This window comes from Diadema antillarum, unplaced genomic scaffold, assembly GCF_040938485.1.
Source record: "Diadema antillarum isolate AM-2024a unplaced genomic scaffold, OU_Dant_1.0 seq00000485_RagTag, whole genome shotgun sequence".
Classification (NCBI taxonomy): Eukaryota; Metazoa; Echinodermata; class Echinoidea; order Diadematoida; family Diadematidae; genus Diadema; species Diadema antillarum.
The window spans coordinates 786780-812850 of record NW_027271448.1 but is presented as its reverse complement, the minus strand read 5'-3'; the positions used below and the strand labels follow the sequence as shown (position 1 = coordinate 812850).

The following is a 26071-nucleotide window of genomic DNA, read 5'->3' as shown; positions in this document are numbered from 1 at the left end:
TCATGATGGCCTACAGACACTGTGTAAGATTTAGACGTAACTGTATGAATGTGAATATGGTTTTATGTACAAGTTTCTCAAGACCATAATTACGTAATAAATACGTGGACATATAGCTATTGTCATGAAATAAGAAAGAAACTAAAAATCTGTATCTTTCAAAGGCATTGACATGTTTTCCTTCGTAATTCTAATTCCATTTTTTGAGTAAATTGAACAGCAATTTAGTCAATGATATTAAAATGTTTGAGGAATTGCATTTACTGCATTATGATACTTAATAATCAAAGCATGCACATTTCTGTAACCTACAATATTTTAATTACTAGATATCTACACGACAATCTTCAATGCAATGAAAATAAATGCATTTAACCCGTTGAGGACGAGTCCCGAGTATACCCGGGCAGGTGTCTATGGGAAATATGTGTTGTAGCAAAATCAAACCGTCCTCAACGGGTTAATGGCACACTGCGCAAAATACAGCAGTAATTTTTAGAAAACCAATCTACAGTTTAAGTATAAAACTTTGCTTAAATGGTTTTGTCTGTCAGGCATAAATTGTACAGTGATTCCCTTAGGTTCAATTGAATATGTAAGAGATGCAGAGGGACACTGCTGACCAGGAACTACATATAAGACAAAAATCTAAATCCCTCATGGCAAAATTGTTCAGATTGCACATAGTAGAGAACAATTAATGGTCAAAATAATATGAAAGGAAAATAATCCATGTTTTGTCTTAACTGATCATCACTTATTTATGCAGCTGTAACAAAACCAGTCTTCCATTGTAGGTGAAAAGATATGTAATAGAAATGTGGAAATAATAGTTAAAAGCATATCATTTTAAATTCTGTCTTTTCACATTGAGCTTGAACAATCATTTTGGGTACAGAGCTGTAAATTCTGAGCTGATATTTGTTATTGACAGATTACTATCAAATGCCATCTACTGCATGGTACAATGTAAGCACTCATATACAGTTGACAGTATTCAGCTGTGCTGAAGATGTTATTTCCTCCTACATTGTACCATATTATTTTTACAATTTCTTGGCTATATCCTGGTTTTCTCTTGGCTATATATACACAAGGATTATTTCTTTTAGCACTTGATCCTCAGAGAGATATCACATCACTTTACCTGTTTTACAAAAGATCAGGCCAACTCAGATGCTACAGATAAATCTGTCACCATTCATGTGACTGGTAAATGTCCATGTTTTATCGTCAAGCCTGCAGTTCCTGCTATGGTCTTCCCCTTGGTATGATGAAGGATAACCTATCACCAGTCTCCCCCCATTCCGCTCTCTTTAATTGAAATATGGTCACCCATGCAATCAATCCTGTTGTCCAGACCAAGCAGCCAATCAGAGACCACGTAACATCTGAAAAAAAAAAACACCAACCAAAACATTACAGATAGGTGATTGCTGTAGGCACGCTTGATGCAGCAGCCGTTGTCAGTATTTATAATGCCCTTTCCAATTCAGCTATTTTGATATAACAAAAGAAAATCGTTGGTCCCAAGGACTCATTATAATGGGAGGTGCCTACAGGTGCTTCTTCAAAAAATGCAGTGAAGTGCAGACTCTCAGATAATCTCAAAAGCTGTCGCTGTGCTCATTTGTTGGTCATCATGCGGACACCAGGGGGGCATTTCATGAAGAAACTTGTCGGATAAAATATCTGACAAGTCAATTATATCCGACAAGTTTTGAGAAATTCTTTAGTCTGATTGGCTGATTTCTCTGAACTTGTCGGATATAATTGAATAGTCGGACATTTTATCCGACAAGTTCCTTCATGAAATGCCCCCCAGATCCATGGTTCCTGATTGCAACGGGCAGGTGGCTGCCTTAAGTTCTCATCAATAATGTTTTTCTGTGCGAATTCCCATACAGTATTTGAATAGGGCCTATGGCTTCCATGGGTAGGTCGTCACAAAAGCAGGTTTAACTGAATGACATGGATATGTGTAAACATGTGGGTATAATGGGAAATATATCTACATGACTTTGAAAAAATTAACATACTCTCATCCAATAATCAATTCAGTTGTTACTACGCATCAATTTGAAAATCCAATGTTTTATCTTTTATCTTTCACAACTTGCAAGCTACAAATATCTTATAGAATTTATATCTATAAACTGATGAAAAAATATACATAACAGGTGTATGTTCGAATATCAGTTTAATGCGAGAAAAAAGAGAGAGATTACTTGGCAAATGAGTTTGGTATACCCTCTGCACTATAAAAGTCAACTCCAAAATCTTGGCACTGAGCTGGCAGAGCAACTAATCCCCATGCAAGAAAAACATCTACTGTCAACCTTGCTTAATAAGTCGACCTTGCATATTGGAAGTCGAATAGTCGCCTATAAGTTGGAGGTCTTTTCGAGCCTCTTTTCTTTATCATCCATTGATCTTAATCCATTATGAGTTTAATTTTCTCTAAAAGTCAAAGCTATCTATTCAGTCAAAATAGATGCGATTTATGCAAGGCTGACTGAATACAGTAATTATGAGATTACTGTATACTCACAAGTGCGCATCTTCTTTTGTTGATCGAAGGCTGGACGGATGAAGGCTTCCCTGAAGAACCACACGGTGTTGACCAGCCACAGAAATGGCAAAGCAAAAATTCCTCCTGCATGGTAAAATAAATACAGTCTGAACCCAGATGCTACACACTTTTACTACATCAAATATGGAATCTACAATGTACATGTACCTGTACCATAGACGGAGATATTGCAGTGCAATGTTGAACCGAACTGCATGAATCTGTAAATTTGCTTGAATGCAACAGGTGGAGTAAGACTGCAAATTAACATACATACAATGTACACTTTGTACATGTACAACGTAGGTTTGGCTTACATTGGCAATACATGAATTACTAAAAGGACAGAAATTTGGAATATCAGTGAGCCAATACAGCATAAACCTTTATGGTACAATAACACCAGGGAGGTGATACAGGAGTGGAATATCTTCCCAAACCATCTTCAGCACATTCATGCATACAACATACAATGTAATTCAGTTTGCCAGGTAAGTACCCAAATGTAAAATCTTTCAGATTCTTTTGTAATGTGTGTTTCTGCATGCTCAATAGCATTTTGTAATTAACAAACCACAATTTTTACAATGATTTTTGTTCACATGTCCTGTTTTCTACACACACACACAAATAATTGCTGCCAAAAATGTTGAAAAAGACAGCAAACTACTGCTCGCACAGTTTGCTGTGAATGAGGAATGATCCATATTTAAAGGAGACCTCCGGATGATATTCAGATTTTTGCATTTGAATAACTATGAATTAGTTATACTGAGGACAGAGTTTCAGAATTTATAACTGGGATGAAGAATAAGAATATTTTCAAAATTTAGAACAAATTGCAGTGAACAAGGATGATGACGTGGCAGAGTCACCATAAGAATGCATGAGTTGGGGCTCAAGGAAGCAGGAACAAAAGAAGAAGGCATGCATAGATTATACACAGGTGAACTCGCAAGCAAACGGTATTGTAATGGAATTACACTGCTACATTTCTGAAATATGTGAACCTCCTACATTTTGTACATTGTATGTCATCATCCTTGTTCAGTGTAATTTGTTTCAGGTTTTTCAAAGTATTGTTTCTCTGCTCAAGAACCACAATAAATTCCACAAATCTATACATGGAGTTGTCGATTTATGTCCTACATGATGTGAAATTATGAAAATCATCTGGAATGTCCCTTTAAAACAAAAATGCTGTCTTTTGTCAAGGCCATTAACACCTACTCTTGAGCGGGGTGACATTAGACACAATTCTAAAACCAGTGCAGTAGAAAATGGAGATCATGACATACATCAAACAAGCCAATGATCCAGTTCCTTATAAATTGTACAGTACAAACATGTACCAAAAAAAAAACAACAACAACAACAACACACAAACGCTACAAGCACAGAAGAGATCCAGACAACAGTGAGGAAATAACATCAAAGGAAATGAAAGAAATAGAAAGGATGAGTCTAGTTCAGACGTGCAAGAACTGGAGGTCAGAATGAGCATTGTAATAACATGTTAAGAATCTCTGGTAAAGGAAACATGAAGAATATGTACCGATTATACGTGTACATTGTATTGTGCAGCAGTAAACATTACGCCACACACTAGTGCCTGCATTGCATTTAGGTGAAGGAAATCTTTTATTTCCACTTACATTGTATTATAGAAACGAATCGCTAACAAACTGCTATTCTCAAATTGTGGCTGACTTCAACCCGACATGACAAAATGAAAGAACAGGGAGAGAACGCAGAAAATATATCATTGGTCTCTTGCTAAACCATTCCCATTTTCATGCAGGGCTAGTCCCAGACACAACTCACCTATGAAATATTTCCGGCAGAGTTCCAACTTCTCAACATCCGATACTTTTTGGAGATTCATGATGAGACCGCTGACTTCTGCTCTTTATTGCCTATAGTCCCTGCAAAAGAGCATGCAAGGTGATATTATCAAAATGGTTGTCTACAAGATTGCGAATTGCCCAAGGAATGGCTGACTGTAAAACACAAACACACACACACACACACACACACACACACACACACAAACAAAAGCACACAAACAAAATGAGCAGAATTGCACAGAAACGGGAAGCTCCAAGTCTGCTGATTGAACAAAAGATTGGACTGTATCTTGTCATCAGGCATAATATGTTCCATGGACAAATGATCCGATGGAGACACTACACGTGTATGAACATCTTCTTCTTCTTCTTCTTGAGGTACAGTCCACCATCAGGTATAGTCGTACTATCTGGTTTCATGGAGCCCCTATTAAAATTCTCTCAGAGTATAATATTGCTATGTACGCAGAGGAATGTACAGTTAAAAAAAAAAAAAAACATCTTAATACTGTACCAGCAAGCTAAAAAATATCCAAGTGATAATTACAGTGTATGCTATGTTTGAGGATAGGAAACTGTATTAGGGTCACCACTATGCCCCAAAACGGTTACTCCAGAACAAGTTATGAAGGAGGGCCCTAAAAGTAATAAAGAATTGATGAAAAATTCCTCCAGGCAGACAGATTTTTCTGTCTATAATTTATAAACTAAGTTAGCCTGCTGACTGCCGTCTTGTTCAAGGGCAAGTAAAAAGGATAGAATAGGTTATGCATGTACATGCATGTATTTCTCCTGAAAGTCTGGCATCACAAACCCCTCATAAAAGACAAGTCATGGCCTGGTATACAATGTATATGGATGTACATACTTTACATAATTTGGGTTTGTACTTATTCAGGGCTAGGGTCAGGGAAACTTATAGAACTCTAGACCTATTCTTTATTTCTTTATTTGTGCCAATCTTTGGTATTTTTCTTTCTTTTTCATATAAACAATAACAAATTCATGACAAGATAACATAAATTTCATTACAAATTAAATTCCACATTGTCAATAATACACACATATGAAAAAGAAAGAATTTTGTATGAAAAAAGGAAAAGAAACAAACACATTATAAATTTAATTAATAGATCACACACACACACACTCACACACACACACACACACACACACACAAATGCCCATCAATCATGACCAGCCGAGTACAATGTAGGCCCTACATATCAATTACGCACTGCAACAACAAATAAACACTCATCGAGTTCAGCTGTTTATTAAAGTTGCATTCAACTTACAAACCTGGACGTCTGGTTTTAATATGAACATACCATCAGCTGACCATGGACCACTGACTCATGCATGTACAACTGTAGATAGAAGACAACTCAAATCAGACCATTTCACACTTACCACAATGACTACCTGAGAGTTGACTTTGTCATTGACACGAATAGTCATCCATCCACATTAAACTATCACAATTAGATCTAGAGTAGCGGACCCAGTTTTCGGCAGGTTAAGGCCTTTTCAAGGGTATGGTATTTAGTAGTAGTCTGGTAAAACGGGCAACAGAAATTAAATGTTTTAATTTTTTTTTTTTAATTGGAAAAGGTACCAAAGGCCTCTTGACACTTCATTACAATTTTGTATGGTGGACAATTACCCTAGTCAAATAATCAATTCTATGTAGAAAATTTGCAACCACCAAGGGGAACCCGGTTTGCGGCAGGCGGTGGGGGGGGGGGGGGGGGGGTAATAGTTTATCAATTTCCACCCATTTTGACAAGTAAAATAGCGCTATGTGTGTACTATTACTAAGCTTCACAGGAACTGTAAATCCCACACAAGGGTGCAGCAAACCGGACCCATCCCCGACATTTTGGTCACTGTTGCAATCCTCAAAACTGACAAAGGAAATGAATTTTAGAATATTTAACACAGTTACACGAGGAATGGAATCCTTACCATGCCAGGCCTCTTTTCACAGTAATCACAGTAAGATTTTGTATAAAGATACAAACAAGAGATGATGGTGGTTGCCTAGCAACAGAACAAAATCTTAACGTTTTGTTAAGAAAGTCGTACTAAAAACAGCGCGCGTGACACAGACGCCAGTGCTCGACGGTTTAAATTAGAATTATGAGTTAGTTACAATGTATGTTTAATATCATGAATATGAAGCCTTGAACTTGAAGGCCATCATTCGAGTTATTTCATGATTCTGTATTTCTGGTATCAAAAGAAAGCTCTTCAGTCAAATCAGTTGCTCTTCAAACAAAACAATTTAGAAAAAAAAAAAATACCCTTCTACTTTTGACGATATGGTTAGATATTCCTGGGGCCAATAAGTTGTGCTGTGTAACAGTATATTAAATGCTGTATTAAGTGAGTGTAACTGCGACCAGCAGCCCCATACGCATATATCACGCTTTGCGTACTGGCGTATGGGGCTGCTGGTCGCAGTTACTGGAATGCTGTAGGAAGCCCATCGCAGAGATGTTGTACCGGTGCAGATTCTTTATTTCTATAATATACCGGAAGGCCTACACAATCATTTTACGCAAGTGGATCTTACTATTCTTAGATTTATGCGACTCTCGTCAACGTTTGCTTACCTGCAGATCGTATACTGAACCCCCTAAACTCAACCAAACTCAACCAAGCGCAGAAATACAGAAAAATGGAGCCACTTTCGATGTCCGGAAATGCTGGGAAATAGCGTGTGGTACAATGTCAGTAGTGGTCGTACAATAGTATACAGTACACGTCCACAAGGAAAACAGTAATTTTTATCTATGGAACGCCATCATTAAGCGCCTGTCTCGTAATGTACCACCAGGGAGGTGCTCGTGAGTAGTTGGCAGGGAAGAATGGACCTCCCTGTCTGCATGTATAATCAATTTTTTAAACGCTGATATAAATAGCATTAAGATGTAGTCAGGGGTGGATCTAGCTTTTTATAAAGGGGGGGGGGGGGAGGGTGTGGGAGAGGGGGTTTCCCACCCTCCACAGTAGGGAGAATTTTTGAAAATCTGTGTGTGAAAGTGGCGTTTTCTCGCATCTAAAACACCACTATTTTTGGTATAGAGGTCATTGCCATGTGCAATACATAAATAGAAAAAAATATATAATTACAAGTTTTAAAAAAAGATTGGTCTGTAAAAAAAGAAATGGTCCCCGGATTTTTTTTTTTTTCGGGGGGGGGGGGGGGGGGTTGCAACCCCCCCCCCCCCCCATCCCCCTCTTGATCCGCTGTCAAACTGTGTAGTCTACCTACTTTCTCCACGAGTGAAATAAAAATCAGTGACCGTCTCTTAAAGGAAAGGTACAGTATTGGTGGAAATTAGAATTTGGCTTTTAACTTTTTGCGAGATACCAAGAAAATACTTCGTACGGTACAGAACATACCATTTTAAGAGGAATTCAAAGTTCATTTGACGAAAATTGGGTTTGGGATGACTGAAACATTCAAAAACAAAGTAAAATAAAGCGATCGTAATAAAGTGTGGGTCCCACACTTTATTAGAATCGCTCTTTTTTATATCTCGGCCATTTCAAAAACAATTCATTTTCATCAAATAATTGAATTCCTCATAGAATTACATGCTCTTTCATATTTCATAAGAGGTTTCTCATTATCTCACCAAAAATGTTAGAAACATGAAATTAGGTCTCAACCAAAACTATACAATCCCTTTAAGAGGCATTTCTTCTGCCTTTTAGGAAACAGCAGAAGTCATGAAACATCATACTAATAGAGCATAATCATGATGCCAAAGAAAAATAATCAATAAAGTTCACTGATCAATTGATGCTATCTCAAACTTTAGTTCATTATCATAGCTCTGTCCTCGTAGGCCCCTACCTGCCATCCGGCCTACATTAATTTTGATGAAACAGTGAAGGAGGCAGCTTCTCTTAGATAAGAAATCCATCCCAAAAATATTGAAAAGCTTCACTGAAGAAAGAGAAATAATTCCCGAAATTATAACGATACAAAATGACAAAAATGGATATTAGAAATTTATATGAAGAAGATGTGACATTTTGAAATTTCACAGTTTGGAAAACATTTCTTGACCAGTCCCTATGAATATTCAAATCAGGAAGTTGACGATGCCACGCTCTCACAATTTCTTATTCATTTCACATACAGACGAACGAAATCTCATATTCAGTTGAAAAGATATAAATTATCTTGTCGTAAAACCACCCCAAAAAAAAGATTTAACTCTGATGGGCTTATATCTTCGGTATGGAAACCTGGTTTTCAAGGGGCCTGTATACTTTCTTTGTAGAGTTGTACTCATATGTCATCACAAGCTATAGTAGTCTTCTCGTCAAGCCCTGACTGAGCAGAAACTTCAAAAATTCATACCGGTAACTTTTTAACGGATTGTCCGATTTTCCTTAAACTCTCATTGATGTGTGCTACTAATATTGCTGCATTCACTCAACCCACATGTCTATGAAGGTGAACCAGGGCCCTGTTTCATAAAGCTGTTCGTAAAGTTACGAACAACATACGAGCGACTGGTGATCAGTTCTGATGTGCTATACTTATCGGAATTTCCATAATTCAGCACAAGAACTGATCACCAGTCGCTCGTGGCGTAAGTCGTTCCTAACTTTACGAACAGCTTTATGAAACACCCCCTGTCCTTTAACACTGTATCCTCTGTGTTATGCAATATTATGTACACTACACAAAAATAACGCCTATAGGTCTAGCTATTCAAGTTAAGTTCGGTATTACTGCAGTCAATGATCAAAGAATAAATAACAATTGAAACGCTTCATGAAATGCCCCAGATCAGTGACAAAATAAATGTGAGGGAGTGAATCATAGCAGTTCAGCGTAATTCCTCCAATTCAAAGACATTATTCTTGGCTTGCCATAGATGTAGTCTATTTGTCAGCAGAAATATGTGTTGTACTTATATACAGTAGTTTTTTTTTTTCCTTTTTAAATTCCATATTAACACACATTCTATTTTTTTATAGTTATAAAAATATTTATTGAATAATTTTAATACGAATAAATCCGCAAAATTAATACCTTACTACATAATCATGTAAACATTTTGATAGAGACTGGTACACTCAACGCGCACGTACGTGCACGCATAGACGATAACAAGATGGCAGAATATCTCGCGTCGATATTTGGAACTGAAAAGGACAAGTAAGCTGATCTCTTTTCTGATTTGTAAAGAACACAGATGACTCGATTTTGCAATATATCATACCTTTCTGATCTGTTTGAGTATTTTTATTGTTCACTTTCATGTGTTGATGTTGTTATATTTGTATGTTTTCTTCCCAACCTCTCTGAGTGAAGGAGAGTGAGAGTAGTGAGACTCCAACGAGTCACATGTACACGTTGTAAAGTGTTAGAGGCGAGCTGTGCGCTGTCGGTGCTGTACGCATCTGCACACAAATTGTAATGTGTATCTCCACACGAAGTACGCTGGCGGTGTTTACGTATTTTGTGTGTAGCACGACGCGATGGCGTGGTCCGTGCGGTCGTGAACGCATAATGTCATAGCTATTCGCCTACTGAGTTCGTACTGCTGGTACTGCTGGCCGGATTGTATAAAATCAAGCAGTAGGCCTTCCAAAGGGAGTTTAACCTGTAGTTCAGTTAGGTCTATCTACAAGTATAGTAGTAATCTACACCTTGACGTAAACCCAGTTGTACACAGTGTACAGTGTAGAATCTACATCAATACATGCCTAAATAGAAGGAAAAATAGCTTGCATATCTTCAGTAGGCCCTTGTTAGGGCCTACTCGTTGTAGTACTTGTACACTTGTAGTTGTAGTAGTCCTGCATAGGGTCTAGAGTCTACAGCCTACAGGGCAGGTGTGTGTGTAACATAAACTGCGACCAGCCTAAACAACCACAATGCTGTCCAAAATTTGACCACTTGACGTAGAAACCTACAAAACTGTATTGTATGCTTTGTGGTCGAACCTTGGCACATAGAGTTTGGTTCTACTGTCTCTCTCATGGGAGAACAAGGGGAAAAAGATTGTGACCCGCTACAACAAAAGGATCCGAAAGTCGGGGAGGACAATTTTCTGAAAATGGCATGATATCATTCCCGTATTCTTCTACTTTAATTTCATATACAGCACAACTCATAAAAGAACTCGGTCGCAGAGATATATTGATGATTTTATCAGCACGTGTCAAGTGGTTGAGGAAATCAGAGTTACGAGAAAAACGCCTTCAAAGTTGTCCTTCCGACGACGCTATCATGATCATGGGGAGGCGAGACAGTTTTCACTGCTTGACAATAGAAGGCATGCTAGCTCCTAGCGACCTCCGTCATGTTCAGTCAAGCTGAGCGCCAGCGGTCTACGCATGACCAATCGGTAATTAGGATGCCACGCACTGACCAATAAGATCACTCCCTCGTTGCGAGGGGTGGAGTCTAGCTGCGGCGCTAAATCCATATCTTCCGACACGTTTCTCTTACATTGAAAGTCGGAAAATCATGGCTTCGAAAAACGCTAATTTCTTACCTTTCCTTTGATCATTTAGCTTCGAAATTTCGGCAGATGATGGACAAAACATTAGACTACAAAATTATGCCGAAAACAGAAATCCGATTGTTTTGACCAATTTTGATGATGTGACTTTAAAACTTGATTTTCTCGGCTCGGCCGTCAGCGACTTTATGATCCTTTTGTTGTAGCGGGTCACAATTATACTCCCTGTGCGTACCATGCATTTGTGATTTTGGAGGTACAATGTAGCAAGCGTTCAAGCGAGTAGTAGCAAATTGGTAGACCATTAATGCGTGATGAAGGAAGTATTGCTGTTGATATTTTAAATACCATACAAGTACAATCGTACATCGTCCTCCAAAATAGAACACAAAATACTGTAAAAGTGGAAATTTTTGCGCAAACCAGTAGCTTGCACAAAAATGAAAGCATGCGAACATTTTTGCATGCTGTATGTTTCAGTGGTTGATGTCCTGACTCCGGGATTATATTATAAAATAAAATTTAAAAAATCACACAAAATTTATCTTACCCAGACGAGCGCAAAAATATCCACTTTTACAGTAATGCAGTGAAAACTGCAAGGTTGAGCAGCTTATCTCCACTTTTCACTTCTTGAAGAAAGGTTTGTGATAAAATCCAGAATGCCAGATGGATTATGTTTCAGACTGGTGGAATGCAATGATTAATCATGGGCTGCATGAGCAGACTGCTGTTGGATGCAATGAGCAGCACATTCTGTGCTCGTTTAATGATTGTGTTGTTTTTTTTTGTTGTTGTTGTTGTTGTAAAAACAGGAAATTTTACTCAACTACTGTACACTATATGAGCAATGTCATGTAATATTGTTCTTTTATTTTTCAGTGTAGGTTTTGATGGTGCAGCTGTTTATGATGGTAGTCTTTTAATTCATAAAATATTTGATACATGTACATAATATATTTGTTGAATTAAAACTTACATACATTGTACAGTGTATATTTGTTGATTTTTTAGTTGTGTAATGGTGCTTTTATTTCAATCTGTATTGTTCATAGATTTTGATCAAAAATGAAGAAATGTTACCTTTTTAGATTTTTGATACTTTTCTCCCTACATTTGAAGCGCTTCATGATTATGCAATGCTACATGTAGCAAGGTGGATTCTAATGCAGCAAAAACAGGGAGCATTTCATTTAGTTTCTTTGGCAGCTGCTCTTGTTTTTGTGTTAATAGGACATCTACACTGTATCACATCACACTTGTATTATGTGAAAAGGGTGTTCATTCCATTCATTTTCATAGGTAGGAAGCGAGCTACACTCTTTTATTGTTTCATTCACCACAGGGTGCATATCTTTGCATCCCACCTGCTCATCTCTGTCAGATGAACAGCACATTTTCTATCCACAGAGTCGGCTATTTTATTTTCTTTTAGGGTGGTATTCATACAAAGACTTTGGGCTCCTGCTCTTAGGGCTCCTGCTCTTAGGGCTCCAGCTCTTAGCGCTCCTGCTCTTAGCACAGCTGGAAAGTGTTTATACAGATATGAATTTCCTCTATTTTATCTAGCGTCTCTCTGCCTTTCTGTTTGATATATTTTCTCCCCATCATCAAATATAGCTGCGGACAAACAGACTTCTTATCTGTCCCCCACTCTTAATTTCAGATTAGCCAGATGAACGGCTTGTAAGACTTTCCTCCTTTAGCTATAGCGAAGGCCGTGTTACCGACACAAAATGAAGAACAGTACAGTCTAAAAGAGACCAAATTTTAACAGTCTTGTCTATTCTGCTTTCTCGTGCTGTAGAAAACACTGGTCTTTCTTTGGGAAAGGTTCATTGTGCATCTAAAGGTAACAAAAAGTAATAAAAAAGTGAATGAATTAAGGCTGCATTGCTGGACACTTGAAGTGTAATGAGTCCGTAGAGTAAGAGGGATCTTGCAGATACGTGTAGAAAGAATGCATCTGTACTTTAAATTCAAAGTTCATAGATCCTTGCATTGTAATACAATGCTAAAAGTCATACAGGGGTAAACTCATTGTTGTCTCTCCATTAGTTTTCACAATAAAGAAAAAATGAAAGAATGAAAGATAGCCCAAGATATTTGGAAATGCATCATTGTTAAATCTTTTGTGGAAGGGCTGTTCAAAGCTTCCAGTTAATGTGTGCATCTCCTGGTAGTAAAGCAGTAGGGCCATTGAACACAGATTTATCCAAACAACACATAATATTGCATGAGGACTGTAATTGTAATTGAAATAATTGTACCATGCTGATGTACATGTACATGTATACATGTAGAAAGCATGTTGTACAAGTATATGTAGGTAATGGAAAGCAATTTTTTTCTCCCCATATTATCAAATTTCTTGTATGAACATGACACACTAAGAACTTGTGAACTTTTAAAGACTTTCTTCAAATCACCTTTATTGCAATTTTTGGGGTACGTTTTTATCTTGGGAGATTGTTCCACACATTGTACAATTTGTTCTCAGCATATTATATTGTGCATGTTGCTTTAAAACTCATCAGTGAGACAATCTTATTAATGCATTCTCAGATGTATTGTTAATGTTACCTTGTGAAATGGTGCCAAAGTAGTGTAAGGGTCAGGATTACATTGTATGACACTGCAGTTATCATTCTGTACATACATTTACAAGTGTAGACAGTACTATCTGTTCTTGTGAGATACGAAGTAAACCACTTGCCAGTACATGGTTTAAAATGCAATGATATTCCTGCTGAATTTGAATCAGTGGATTACATGTGCCATGAACATGTTACTACTGCATAAAAGAGGAATTTAAATTTCATTGTCCAAGAACAAAGTTGTGTACCATTTGTGCGTGAAGTAAACTACACCTGTACGTTCTGAAACAGTAAGGTGATGTCTGAAAAGGAAGGAGATGTAATTTGTGATTATAACAAGACTGAATATTAAAGAGTATTCATAATTTCAATATTGGGCGATGAGGAGATTAGATACAAACATAACTCCTGACCCTTTGCTGACTCGGCACCTTACTGCCGGCCTGCTCTCACGTCTCTCTGCCTTCTTTTTCAGGGTCAACTGCTCCTTCTACTTCAAAATAGGAGCATGCCGCCATGGAGACCGATGCTCCCGGCTGCACAACAAGCCGACCTTCAGTCAGACGATTGTGATGCAGAACATCTACCACAACCCAGCCAACACGGCCCAGTCAGCTGATGGAGGAAGTATGTTGCGTAATCCCATGGTGACAGAAATGCCAAACCTCCCTGGGCCCTGTTGCATATTATTATGATGCAACCGAACACAATTCTGAAAATCAGACACAAATCAGGCATCAGCCAATCAGCATAAAATATTCATGGAATCATGTTTGATTTTCTGATAATATATTTGAGCTCAAATTTTATGCAAAAGGGCCCGGATTCTGTGGGAGGCTTACTGAAAAATTGTTATTATGATTATTTTTTTTTAATGTCCAGACAAAAAGCCTCCCTGATTTTGATTTGTACATGTTGGCAATGATACATTTATTTCCTCTTCATTTACAATGTACGGACTACCTCTTTTATGTGCCATGGTATACATTTTGTAACCCCACACCCCCTGGCATCGAAACTTTAAAAATTAGTACTTTTTCAAGAATTGTCCCATTTCCGTCATATTTGGTTGATGTGTTTGACTAATTTTGCTGCATTCACGTGATCTACTTTGTACACATGTAGGCCCTACAGCAGATTTGGGTTTCACTTCGATCTATGCAAACTGAAACATTGGGGGAGAGGATACACTGTAGACATGTTTGTGAATACATTGCCAATGTTGGGCACATAATCTCTAGTTTATGCTTGAAAATTCTTCTTCCAAGTACAAATTGAAAGAGGTAAGTCGTGAATAAATGTTGTTATCTAATCATTTATCTGTGACAAAGTATTGTCTGTTCCATAGAGTAGTCAATGTACTGTAAAGTTCTGCGTATACGGTGCACTAAGGCATGGGTTTGGCCACCTCCACTTTTAGGAGTCAAGAGAAAATAAGAAGAAATATTGTCAAAATGTCCATAAAGAATCTTGTGTTATTTTGCACGCAAGACATACATTATCACTGTGCCGAATGTGTGCATGCCACACCACATATATTTTCCTTGTTTTTTTCCCCCCTTTCCTTTTCTATTTTCACCGGTGGTTACTTTCGTCACTGAAAAGTGGAAGGTGCAAGAAGTGAGTATGCCAGCTGTGCACATCCCACTATCGATGCTATCTTGCTATCATGCTATTGAACAAGAGTACATAATGCTAGTGTTACCAATCATCTTTGCAGCATTTTATCAGTACGTGTCAGGAAATTCTTCATTGCAGTTGGCAAACTGTATGACAAACCAATAATGGTGGTACGTTGTAGATGAAATGTGATACAGTGATGTGTGAATTGATTTTGATGAATGATAAATGCGCAATGAAATTTCAAACTTATGTTTTTCCTGGTTCTTGACACATCCATACATGTGCACGTAGTACTGTTACATTGTTTTGACTTCCGAAGACAGGGACATAGGGATTACCAAATACTGCCAGACTTTCTTGTACGTGCGTTAATGTGCACATCCACTTTGATATTTTCTATGATTAAAAGAATAGATAAATAAATAAATAAAAAAGTGTGCTGTATTCACAGAACTTTACAGTAATTGATGTGGTAATATGTAATATTTAATGTCTTGTCTGTCTTGTTCTGAACCATTTAGGTCAAACTTAAGTAAGGTTTATACTACCATATGTCACACTCTAGCTGTTTTTTTTTTTTTCCTCTCTCTCTGCAGCCGTGCAGTCAAACATGAGCGAGGTGGAAGTGCAGCAGCATTTTGACGACTTCTTCGAGGAGGTGTTTGCCGAGATGGAAGCCAAGTACGGAGAGATCGAGGAGATGAACGTGTGTGACAATCTCGGCGACCACTTGGTTGGAAATGTCTATGTCAAAGTGAGTCTTTGCTTTCCATGAAGCAACGCTTAACACTAGCCCCAGTCCAACGGTCCCAGACCGGTAAAAATCACTGTTGGGCCAGTAACTCTTCAGGAATTGCTAAATTTATTGGTCTGACATGACTGGTATAAAAAAAAAAAAGACAAACAAAAAAGCTAGTATTGTCAGGGCCAGTGGAAAAAAAAAAAGCAAGAAAGAGTACCAGTAAATTTTTGGTTCGAACCAGTACAAAAGTGGAAAAACTGGGTATCTACTGGTCCAACGGGGACAGGTCAAATGCGGCTCATTGATAAAGCTCTAACCCCGAGATATCTCATGGATAGCTATCTTCTAGTTAACTTCAAGTTAGCTATCTTTGTCTGAATTCAACTTACACTGTATGTTAGAATGATTAAAGCAAGTCTGGAATTCAGGAAGGGATGAGTTTGACAAAGTCAAAAAGAGGTACAAAGAATTTGAAATATTCACCATTGTCCACTTTAATCAAATGGGAATTCAGATGATGTGGTAGTTTCACAGTCAATCTTGGATGCTTTCAATTGTAGTATGTATACACAAGTACTAGGTCACAGATGAAATGATTGAAGCAGACATGACTAGTGTCTACTTTTCTTGTCCCCTCTGTAACCTCTGTTTGCAGTATCGCTACGAGGAGGATGCGGAGAAGGCTGTGGAGGATCTGAACAACCGCTGGTTCAACAAACAGCCAATCAGAGCAGAGCTTTCCCCTGTGACGGACTTCAGAGAAGCTTGCTGCCGCCAGTATGAGATGGGGTAAGAGACAAAGTACTTTGAATTATGTCCTACCCGTGTATACATGTTTTTGGCCTCTTACTGTTTAAGCTGTTATTTTTGCGTACAGATATTTTCGTGAATTAGGAGGCCACAGACATTTTTGCGAGATGCTGTTTTTGCAGGTTGACACCAATGCTATCTTACATGCATTGTTACCCTAGTGCATGGTGAAATTGTCACGTGTTTTTAAATTCAAGAGCCAACTGTGATTCGCAAAATTCACAAAAATTATACCCTCATGAAAATGAAAATAAATGCTCATACAGTGTGTACACCTGTACAGTATACACCTCTGATGTCATGCGCCTGACCTATAGTGCACGTACACGTGTGAATTGCAAGGCATAAAAAAATAGCATTGACTTTGCCATTTTCATTTTTGTATGGCGCAATATGTCTTGTTGATACTGTTGGCTGGCTATTTCTAGTCAACTGTGGCAAACCACGAGGGGTTGGCATCATTTGCCTATTTTCTGGTGTTGGAATGTGGGTGGACCACTTCAGCGTGTTAGCATCACACTCATTGCAGTGAATGAACAAAGTTTAACAGTCAGTAGAGGGCAGCAGACAGCTGGACATTTCTCCATGGTTTGATACTCATAAAATATCACATTTTTCAACTTCTCTCAACAGTGACCATAACTCCTGCTCTGAAATCCAAATATGGCACAAAGGAATGCATTTTGCAAGCGCATATTTTGAAGTTTAACCATGTTTATATGTGAATCAAGCGAAAACTTTAAAATAATGAGATTTTGCGTAAAAAATGGATGGAGTGTAAAATATTGAAATTTTGTTTAGAAAATGAATGGAGAGTTGTCCACAAGTTCCACTCTGAGTTAATTTGTCGCCCTCTATGGTTCATTCATTCAAACAGCTGTAGCTTCCTTATTCCTTGTCTGATTTAGCTCAAATTTGCAAGGAAGAAATCAAATATGTCAAGCATTTGAATGAGAGATACTTCATCTGAGAGCATTGGTCCCTTTGATGTCCTATCTGTGGGACTGCATGTTTTTTTGCTTCATACTGGAGGGGACAGCATGATTACACACAGCATGGCTCAGTTGGACTCAGTGAGTATCAAACCTGAGCCATTTGATTTCAAGACAATACGAGCCACCAGCTGAGCCATATCACTGCCCTACTTTACATTTACCAATCAAAATCACATTTTAAGACCTGAACTTTAAGAACACAGTGGATACCAAAACCACCTCGGCAAGTGAAATTTATGAATTTCATTATGTAAGTCAGTCAATTTTGAACCAAATTGGGCAAAAAAAAAAAAAAAAACTAAAACAGAACAAAACAGGGAAGCTATATTTTTTTTTTATTTCCTCTTGCCTGGAAAAAAAAAAATGATTACAACATTAGAAGTGAAGAAGTCATGGAATACTTTCCTTGTGTTGTACATGAATTATGATTTTGTTTTTTTCTCCCTCCCTGTCCCACAGTGAATGTACACGAGGTGGTTTCTGTAACTTTATGCACCTGAAGCCGATTTCCCGTGAACTGAGGAGGGAGCTCTACGGGCGCCGGAAGCGCAGGAGGCGTTCCTCCCGCAGCCGCTCACGTTCGAGGAGCCGCGATCGGCGCCGCTCACGATCCCGCAGTCGAAGCCGTGGACGCGGCGAAGACAGGCACAGAGAGAGGGAGAGGTCAGGTCGCTTCTAACGCCACCAAGACAGCATCATTGACGTCTTTTCACGACATTGCTAAGATCCTATTTCTGAGGAGGAGTCAATGAATTTATGTCTTCACTTTAATGCCAGTGATACTGCTACTCGCTTTCTACCATTCACACTGATCACTTTTGATTCTTTAGTTTTGTAGAGGTTTAACTCCTTATATGCCACATTCGCACACCCGACTTGGTCAATGGCGTGCTAAGTTTGCATATTTTGCTTAAATGCACAATCCCACCAAAACCAAATGATTTGCAAATGCCACATTACAATGAAAGAGTCACTCGCGATTCTGTTCCTCTCACATGTAGCTTTCATTATGTGGCGATGGAATATGAAGGGATTCTCCCTTTTGGATTTTAGTGTTAAATCCTGAGTTACTCTCATTGTTTTGTATGCAACAGTCATGCCTGTTCGTTATCACGGCTACTTCTCATTTGAATGAAAAATAAATGTGAATTTGTCATAAGATTTACTTCATAGCAAAGCATGGAATTTTCTCTACAACTTTGCTCATTACATGTCCAGTATAACAAAAATGTATAAGAAGTTACATGGATTTGAAAAACGAAATGTTTTCCCAAAGCATGCCTGCATTGCTATCTCAGAATAATGTGGCACACAGGGGGTTTACACCGTGGCACATAAAGAGTTAAGGAATCTAAGCATGAAATAAGAAATAGTAAGAAATCATTCCTTTATTGTCATGTTATCATGGTAAAAGACAAGTGGCAAGCTTGTTTGTCTCAAGGTTTTGGTTTTTTTTTGTTTGAGTGTGAAAGGGAGATACTGGTTTGTCAGAAAAACAAAAACAAAAACAAAAAATCTTGCAGAGGTTATTGGCCAATAACATAATTGATTACCACAGCCTGAGCTACAACAAATGTTGGGTCCAGTGAGATAGATTTGTTGTAAACTCTATGCATTTTCGCTCTGTAGAGACATTGGGCGGAATGATGGGAGAGTGGACATCGGCATGTTTTGCTTTCTTTTCCAAAAAGTGAATCTGCACAAACCATCTTTAATTTCTTATTTTTGACTTGTTTAGAAGGAGTGAACACAGTGAATTAGGAATTCCCCCATAGGAGAGAAGCTTCTTCTTTTTTTCCCAGTTGGTGAATGTAGGGCATCAGATACAATGTGAATGTGCATAAATTATGGTTACGAGACTACATGAACATTTATTCCCCCTCTTCCAAAAAGAGGGGGATATTTAGAGTTTGTGCATTGCAAATATCCAGTGTCAACTGACTGAAATGTATGTTGCCTAGTACACCTTGAATTCACTTCAGACATACAGGTACACATACATGGATACACACACACATACACTCACACACACACACATACAGCTGCAGACATCAAAGAAAAAAAATCTAAGTTGTTCTTTTCTGTGATTTTTTTGCATAAGAATTAACCGTCTGAACTTGTCTGTATTGTTCTCCATGACAAACCACACTGCTGATTATTTTAGGTAAAGAAATTAAAGACAATTTTTTTTTTTTTTTTTTTTGAACTCCCCATGCTATGATTGTTTGAGGTTTTCCTACCTGAGTAGCTCTTATCCCTCACGTTTTGACTAATCTCTTGCATTGTTTCAATAATACTACAGTGAGGTTACTTTCCACAAATGATATCTTTGCTGTTGGGGTCTAGTTCCATAATTTTTCAGTAGGTGAAACATGCACAAATCAACATACAAAATTAGTTGATGTATGTTATTGTTTTGCTCTGAAATTGGCCCTTTACTGATAATCCAAGGAGAGTTAGAGTGAATATTCCCAATATCATATTCTTTTTTCTTTTTCTTCTCAATATTCTGTGCTTTCTCATAAATTCTTGCAAAAGGTTGGTCTGAGAGATGTTAAGGGATCATGGTACATTTGAACTTCATTGCCATTTTATTTGAACTGTACTAGAAAAAAAAAAAAACATGGTAGAAGTTTCTAAAGTAGAATGTTTCATCGTGTGCATTGTATATAAAATGTTCTTGCTTTCTTATTTTCAGTGGTTTATTTCCTCTCTTTTTTTTTGTGTCTTGATTTCTTTTTTTTTTCTTTTTTTGTTATTGCATTGAAACAGCAGTGTTTATGCGCATGTTTGGCCAATGTCTCTGTTTACTGTAATCTGTCGTCCATGTACTATACCAAACTGCAAAACTTTCTTTTACATCCTGTACACGGTACTGCATTGATAATAAATGTTCATTGATAACAATACCAGTGAATAATGTCATGTGTATATTTGATGTGTTAGCATTGATTACTGAAGCATTGGTTTTTAATTAGCATAATATAATGTACAGCATGTAATTTTGTAATGTGCTTGAATGTTGTATAGTGTTAAGACTTGAAGGATGAATGTACTTGTTAATTTGAAATGCTATCGGTAGATGTAGGGCTTTGAAATTATTACACACACACACACACACACACACACGCACACACACACACACACATAAACACACACTGTGTTTGCATTGGTTTGTAATTTGGGTCATATCATGGAGTCTGATATCTCCCAGGTCACCCAGGTGATGTATATGATATATATACATGTATATAGATATAAAGGAAACCAGAACCCAAAGAGCAATGTGGATTGAGTGAAAGCAGCAACATTAGCAGAACACATCAGTGAAAGTTTGAGGAGAATCAGACAATCGATGCAAAAGTTACGAATTTTTAAAGTTTTTATGTTGGAACCGCTGGATGAGGAGACTACTAGAGGTTATGACATGTGTGGACAAAAGAAAATATAAAGGAAATTAAAAGGGAATTTAAAAACAAAAATCATTTTTCATGAAAATTACACATTCCATCAACTTGATACTGACATTGTCCCGGCGTTCAGACGATCCCCCTCTTCGCGGGGAGAGAGGGAGAGATTGTATCTTTTTTACGATCGACCGTCCACACGTGTCTTGATATCCCCCGCTGAACGGGGGACAAATCACGGCTGATGGTTTCAGCTGTGTCGTAGGTCACCGTACAAAATGGCATTTTGAGCATGCGCACTTACAAGGAAAACAGCTGCGCGCTCTGTCCCCCGACAGAATTGTTGCCGGGCTCGACAAGCTTTCCGGGGGGACAGGGGAATCTCCCATCGAGCGTCCACACGATGGGATTGCCGGGTGATGTCCTGGCAAACGGGGGATCGTCTGAACGCAGGTAGAAGCAGTTATTTTCCCTGCTTTCTGAAAATGGTTAATCAAGTGCTCTTTCATTATGCTAGAAAAGTGAATACATGTACAATTGTATATATATATGTATATATATATAAAATACCTATATCATGTATATATAATACATATATACACAATGTATATACTGTATTATGTAACTTATTATTCTTATCAATATATATGTAAATATATATATATATATATGATTCTGACGTGTATACACAACTTGAATTCCAATGTACATTTGCCGAATGAGAAAATCTGGGTATGATCCATATAAAAGTTGTATCACAGTCACACAGACATCGCATTTAGGTCTATCTTGTCATAATGCACCATCATCGATAGGACATCTTTTTACTATGTTTAGTACACCCTACATTATGTTGAGCTCTATTGATACCAACCTATCTGTAGCAACCGTAAAAACGAAATGAAACATAGATGTAATGTGTTTCTTTATGATGTAAGCTGATTCTCTATGTAAAACAGGTTCAACTTTGCACCTTTCAGACCAGTGAGCACCTTTAATGGTGCAAAGTTGCAACCTTAAAAGGTGCAAAGTTGCACCCGTAAGGTGCTACAAAACTATGCGTCACACGTGTGAAGGAGCAAAGTTGAACCATTTATCTCAAAGTGTACTGGAACAAATTACATCTAATTATGTGTAATTTCGTTAGAGTGTAGTTTCTCAGCAAAGTTAACTACACCTACTTATCAATGGCATATTTTCTGCTTGGTACAGCTGTACTTATACATTTGCACAGGACCGGAGTACAATATGTCCATCAGCCATGAGCCGTAGACTCAACTCAAAAATGAGAAATCAGCATTGTCAAATAACGAAAAACAACAACAAACAAACAAACAAATAAACAAACAAACAAACAAAATGCTATACTCTGCAGGAGTCCCAGTAAGGTTTAGGACCTGTGAGGTAAGAATTAAAGATCAGAAAGCGTTCCGGTGGTTCGGCCCAGTGCCCTGGCAACCACAATCTAGCTCACGCTGTACAGAATTAAGAGGCTATTGAAGGAAACGCGTGCAATTAAAGCTAGCTCATCACCCAACACGCGATCGAGCATGAAGTATTTAAAGAGTCATAGATATGTTAAATGGTGTTCTGTTCTTGGAAAAAAAAAAAACTGCCTGCCACCAGCGATCGAAGGACGCAGCTGTTTAATCTCAATAAAAGATGAGCAGCCCAGCAGCAGGGAAAATGTACCTTACAAATCATTTCAAATGTCTTCTTTTTTTTCATTTTTTTTTTGCTCTCATGTTCTTTTATTGATGATAAATTAAGTGGGAATGGTGAGAGTGAAAACAGAAGCGTATGAATACTGGCGGTTTGGATCGTAGGTGATTATGAACTTTGTCTGCATGCGGCAGCAAATCAAAACATGATAGAACAAACTTGAATGCAAAATGACCGACTTCTGCATTAAAAATGAAAAAATAAAAATATGCCTGTATAGTATAGGCTACTTCGTGTGTCCTTCTCCACACACACTGCGCGCGCACACAAAATACACTCAAGTCCTTTTAACATTGAGCAAAATGCTTTCAGACACGCAAAAGTCAGTTCAGATAATGATAAATTTGTCCTAAAGTCCGTGAAGAACTTTTACAGGTATAATGCAGAGTGACTTCCTTGCATATAAATGGGTGACAGAAAGTCCGCAGTTTACGCGTGCATGTAGGCCTACTTCACGGGCAAATTGTTTACTTTGATGAATCCCTTGAATGTGCGCCACCTGTTTCGATTTTGTCGACCTCAAGTACTGGTGACAGCCAATCATAACGCAGAGATTGACGGGCAAGCTCAACAAGGGCCAAGACACGTCATTATCCTCTCCCCGACTGTCCTTCCTAGACGCATCTTCGCCAGACACACTAGCTTGTGGTGGCTGGGAAACAGGCTTTCACCCTTGCCTCATTGCTCAGTTCCTAACTAGTCTTGACGTCGCGGATGGGTGAATCAGCCGGGTTACTGGAGTTCGTTGACCAAGTTAGCTTTCTGCTCTATCTGTGTAGGTGAAGCAGGAATTGTATGATAAATACCAAAATTAATGTTCATTACGTTACGTCCTTCGATACCTGTTTTGTTTTGTTCTGTTTTATTTTTGTATTTCGATCCAGCCTTAAAGAAGATAATGTTAAAGAGTGCTTTTCTTTCAAATGCTGAGAAAGAAGCTCAGGGAAAATCATTACATCAAGTGTACTCAGGGCTCACAACTTGACCCTTCTCTAGATTGGTCTTTTGTCACTTAAATCACTCTGTGATTTGTTCTGCATTTAATTGTGATTCCCTTTTCTTGGTATGTAGCGTATGGTATATAGGCTCTATAAACATTTTATTACCTGTTATGGCTTTCACGTATCTTTTGTACCGTACAAGCTTGTATATTCTAGCCCATATACTCTGAACTATGGTACGAGGCGGAATTGGTATTTCTTAGTTATTGATTCTCGCCCTCAGTACAAAGATCATACTGTTTTTTTTTAAATGAAAAATTCGTTGGGGATTTGCAAAATGTAAGGCTGAAATTGAAATTGGAGTCTAATGGAGCAATGGGGGGGGGGGGGCATTTCATCAAGCGTTTTATAGGATATCTTTCCTGACATCTGTCTGACAAACTAGCTCTCAACCAATCAGATGCCAGGATTTCAGCAGCTTTTCACAGTTTGTCCGCTTTACACATATAATATATACCTGCATATATATATATATATATATATATATACCTGCATATATATATATATATATATATGTGTGTGTGTGTGTGTGTATACATATATATATGTATATATATATATATATATATATATATATATATATATATATATATGTTATCCTACTAACAACTGATGCTGCGCTATACTACGCTGTGGTCACATTGCTCCAGATTAAAAAGAAGAAAAAAAACAAATAAAAAACGAGTGCACACGGAAAGATGAGTGAGAAGAATTTACAGCAGACAAGCAGCCTGCTTGACGTAACCTATAAAGTGAAGAAGGCAGATATAGTTTACAAGACAATTTAGATTCATATATTATAGTCTACTGTCATAGAGATATAGATTCCATACAGCAATGAGATAATTATTCTGCATTGATTTCCTGATAGACAAAAAGAAGTAAGAGAGATCGAGACAGACAGAGAAGATGTAGAAAGATGCAGAGGGGAGGGAGAGGAAAGAGATAGCTGAGAGAAAAGGAGATAACAAAGGATTTAGTTTTAGTGGATCCTTTGATACTCTGGATCGGCCTCAAGACGATAGGAAGTTTGTGCTGTCACTCTCGTCTCTGACACATCGCGACCATGTAATCATATTTTGTGGTCGAGGTGAGGCATATTGTCAACTGGTCTGTCATTGCTATAGTTAAACCAAGGAGGTTAGGCTATCGACTGCAGTACATTGTAGGCTTACCTCTTCGGTGCACACACACATACACTCACACAAACACACACACACACACACACACACACACACACACACACACACATATATATATATGTATTATATACATATACACTTATGATATTATAATAATGATATTATGAATATATACATGTCATATTATATATATATTTATGTATTATACATTAAATAATATGAATATAGGAGCATATCAATTTGTAAAAAGATTATACTGTATGTGTATCTGCCTTATTCTTATCATAACAGTCCTGTGGTTAAAAAAGTTTAAAAATATACCCCCAAAAAGAATATTTACGAATAGGTTACTCACGATCATTTGAAATTAATGCAAACGTATTTATAATGATAGAGATACAATGCCGCTTGTATAAAGAGGTGTAATACCTTATTATTATTATTATTCATGGTTTATTGAAATCGTGACTAGCAGCAATATGGATTGCTGAATTGCTCACAATTGTACATAAAAGACATGATGTATACATATGAATATAACAAACCTGTTTGTACTACAGATATAAACATGGAATTGCAATTCTTTATATACATAAACGGTAAAATGCATAAAATGTAATTCCGATAATTTGCTACGAGTAAAATGCCTCTTGGTGCATTTCGAACAGCTGCTGAGGTGCCTAAAGGATGTGTCTTTAAACATCACATAATACTAAAATGTATACGGTTATGTGTGTGTGCATTTAACGTGTGTGCATTTGACACACGTGTATGATTTGTTTGTTCAGTACTGAATTGCTCCCATTTGTACTCGACGAACATGCATAAACCTACACAGAACATAACAAAACCGTCTTTTACTATACAACAAATGCTATCAAAAATAACTCAACCTTACATATATAAAATTCAGATTCTTACCACAAGGAAATAACCTCTTGCTGTATATCAAACATGCGCTTGAGGGGAGTGTCTGTAAACATGTGTGTATGATGTGTATTGATGCGGGTGTGTGTATAATGTGTATGTGTATAATGTACTCTACATAATTATGTGTAATGTGCATAAGTGTGTGTGTATTCAAATGTATGGTATTACATGTTTAACAGTGAT

At 37.7% G+C, this 26071-nt stretch overlaps 2 protein-coding genes across 6 annotated transcripts; one reads left to right on the top strand and one right to left on the bottom strand.

Moving 5' to 3' along the window:
• Positions 1–1144: 1144 nt before the first annotated feature.
• Positions 1145–7137, bottom strand: LOC139733629 (gamma-secretase subunit PEN-2-like). Its single transcript, XM_071644444.1, has 4 exons — positions 7038–7137; positions 4397–4497; positions 2552–2656; positions 1145–1391 (listed from the first exon to the last, which is right to left on the bottom strand). The coding sequence occupies exons 2-4, from the start codon at positions 4455–4457 to the stop codon at positions 1252–1254; spliced, it is 306 nt and encodes a 101-aa protein (XP_071500545.1). The 5' UTR covers positions 4458–4497; positions 7038–7137; the 3' UTR covers positions 1145–1251.
• Positions 7138–9563: 2426 nt separating this feature from the next.
• On the top strand, positions 9564–18540 carry LOC139733628 (splicing factor U2AF 26 kDa subunit-like). Of its 5 annotated transcripts, none has more exons than XM_071644440.1 (6): positions 9564–9607; positions 13992–14143; positions 15122–15136; positions 15736–15893; positions 16537–16670; positions 18146–18540. In XM_071644440.1, the coding sequence occupies exons 1-6, from the start codon at positions 9564–9566 to the stop codon at positions 18363–18365; spliced, it is 723 nt and encodes a 240-aa protein (XP_071500541.1). In that variant the 3' UTR covers positions 18366–18540. The 5 variants fall into 5 exon arrangements, with proteins under 5 accessions (XP_071500541.1, XP_071500542.1, XP_071500539.1 ...); XM_071644443.1 differs by lacking the exon at positions 9564–9607 and adding an exon at positions 12757–12771; XM_071644441.1 differs by lacking the exon at positions 15122–15136.
• The last annotated feature ends 7531 nt before the right edge of the window (positions 18541–26071 follow it).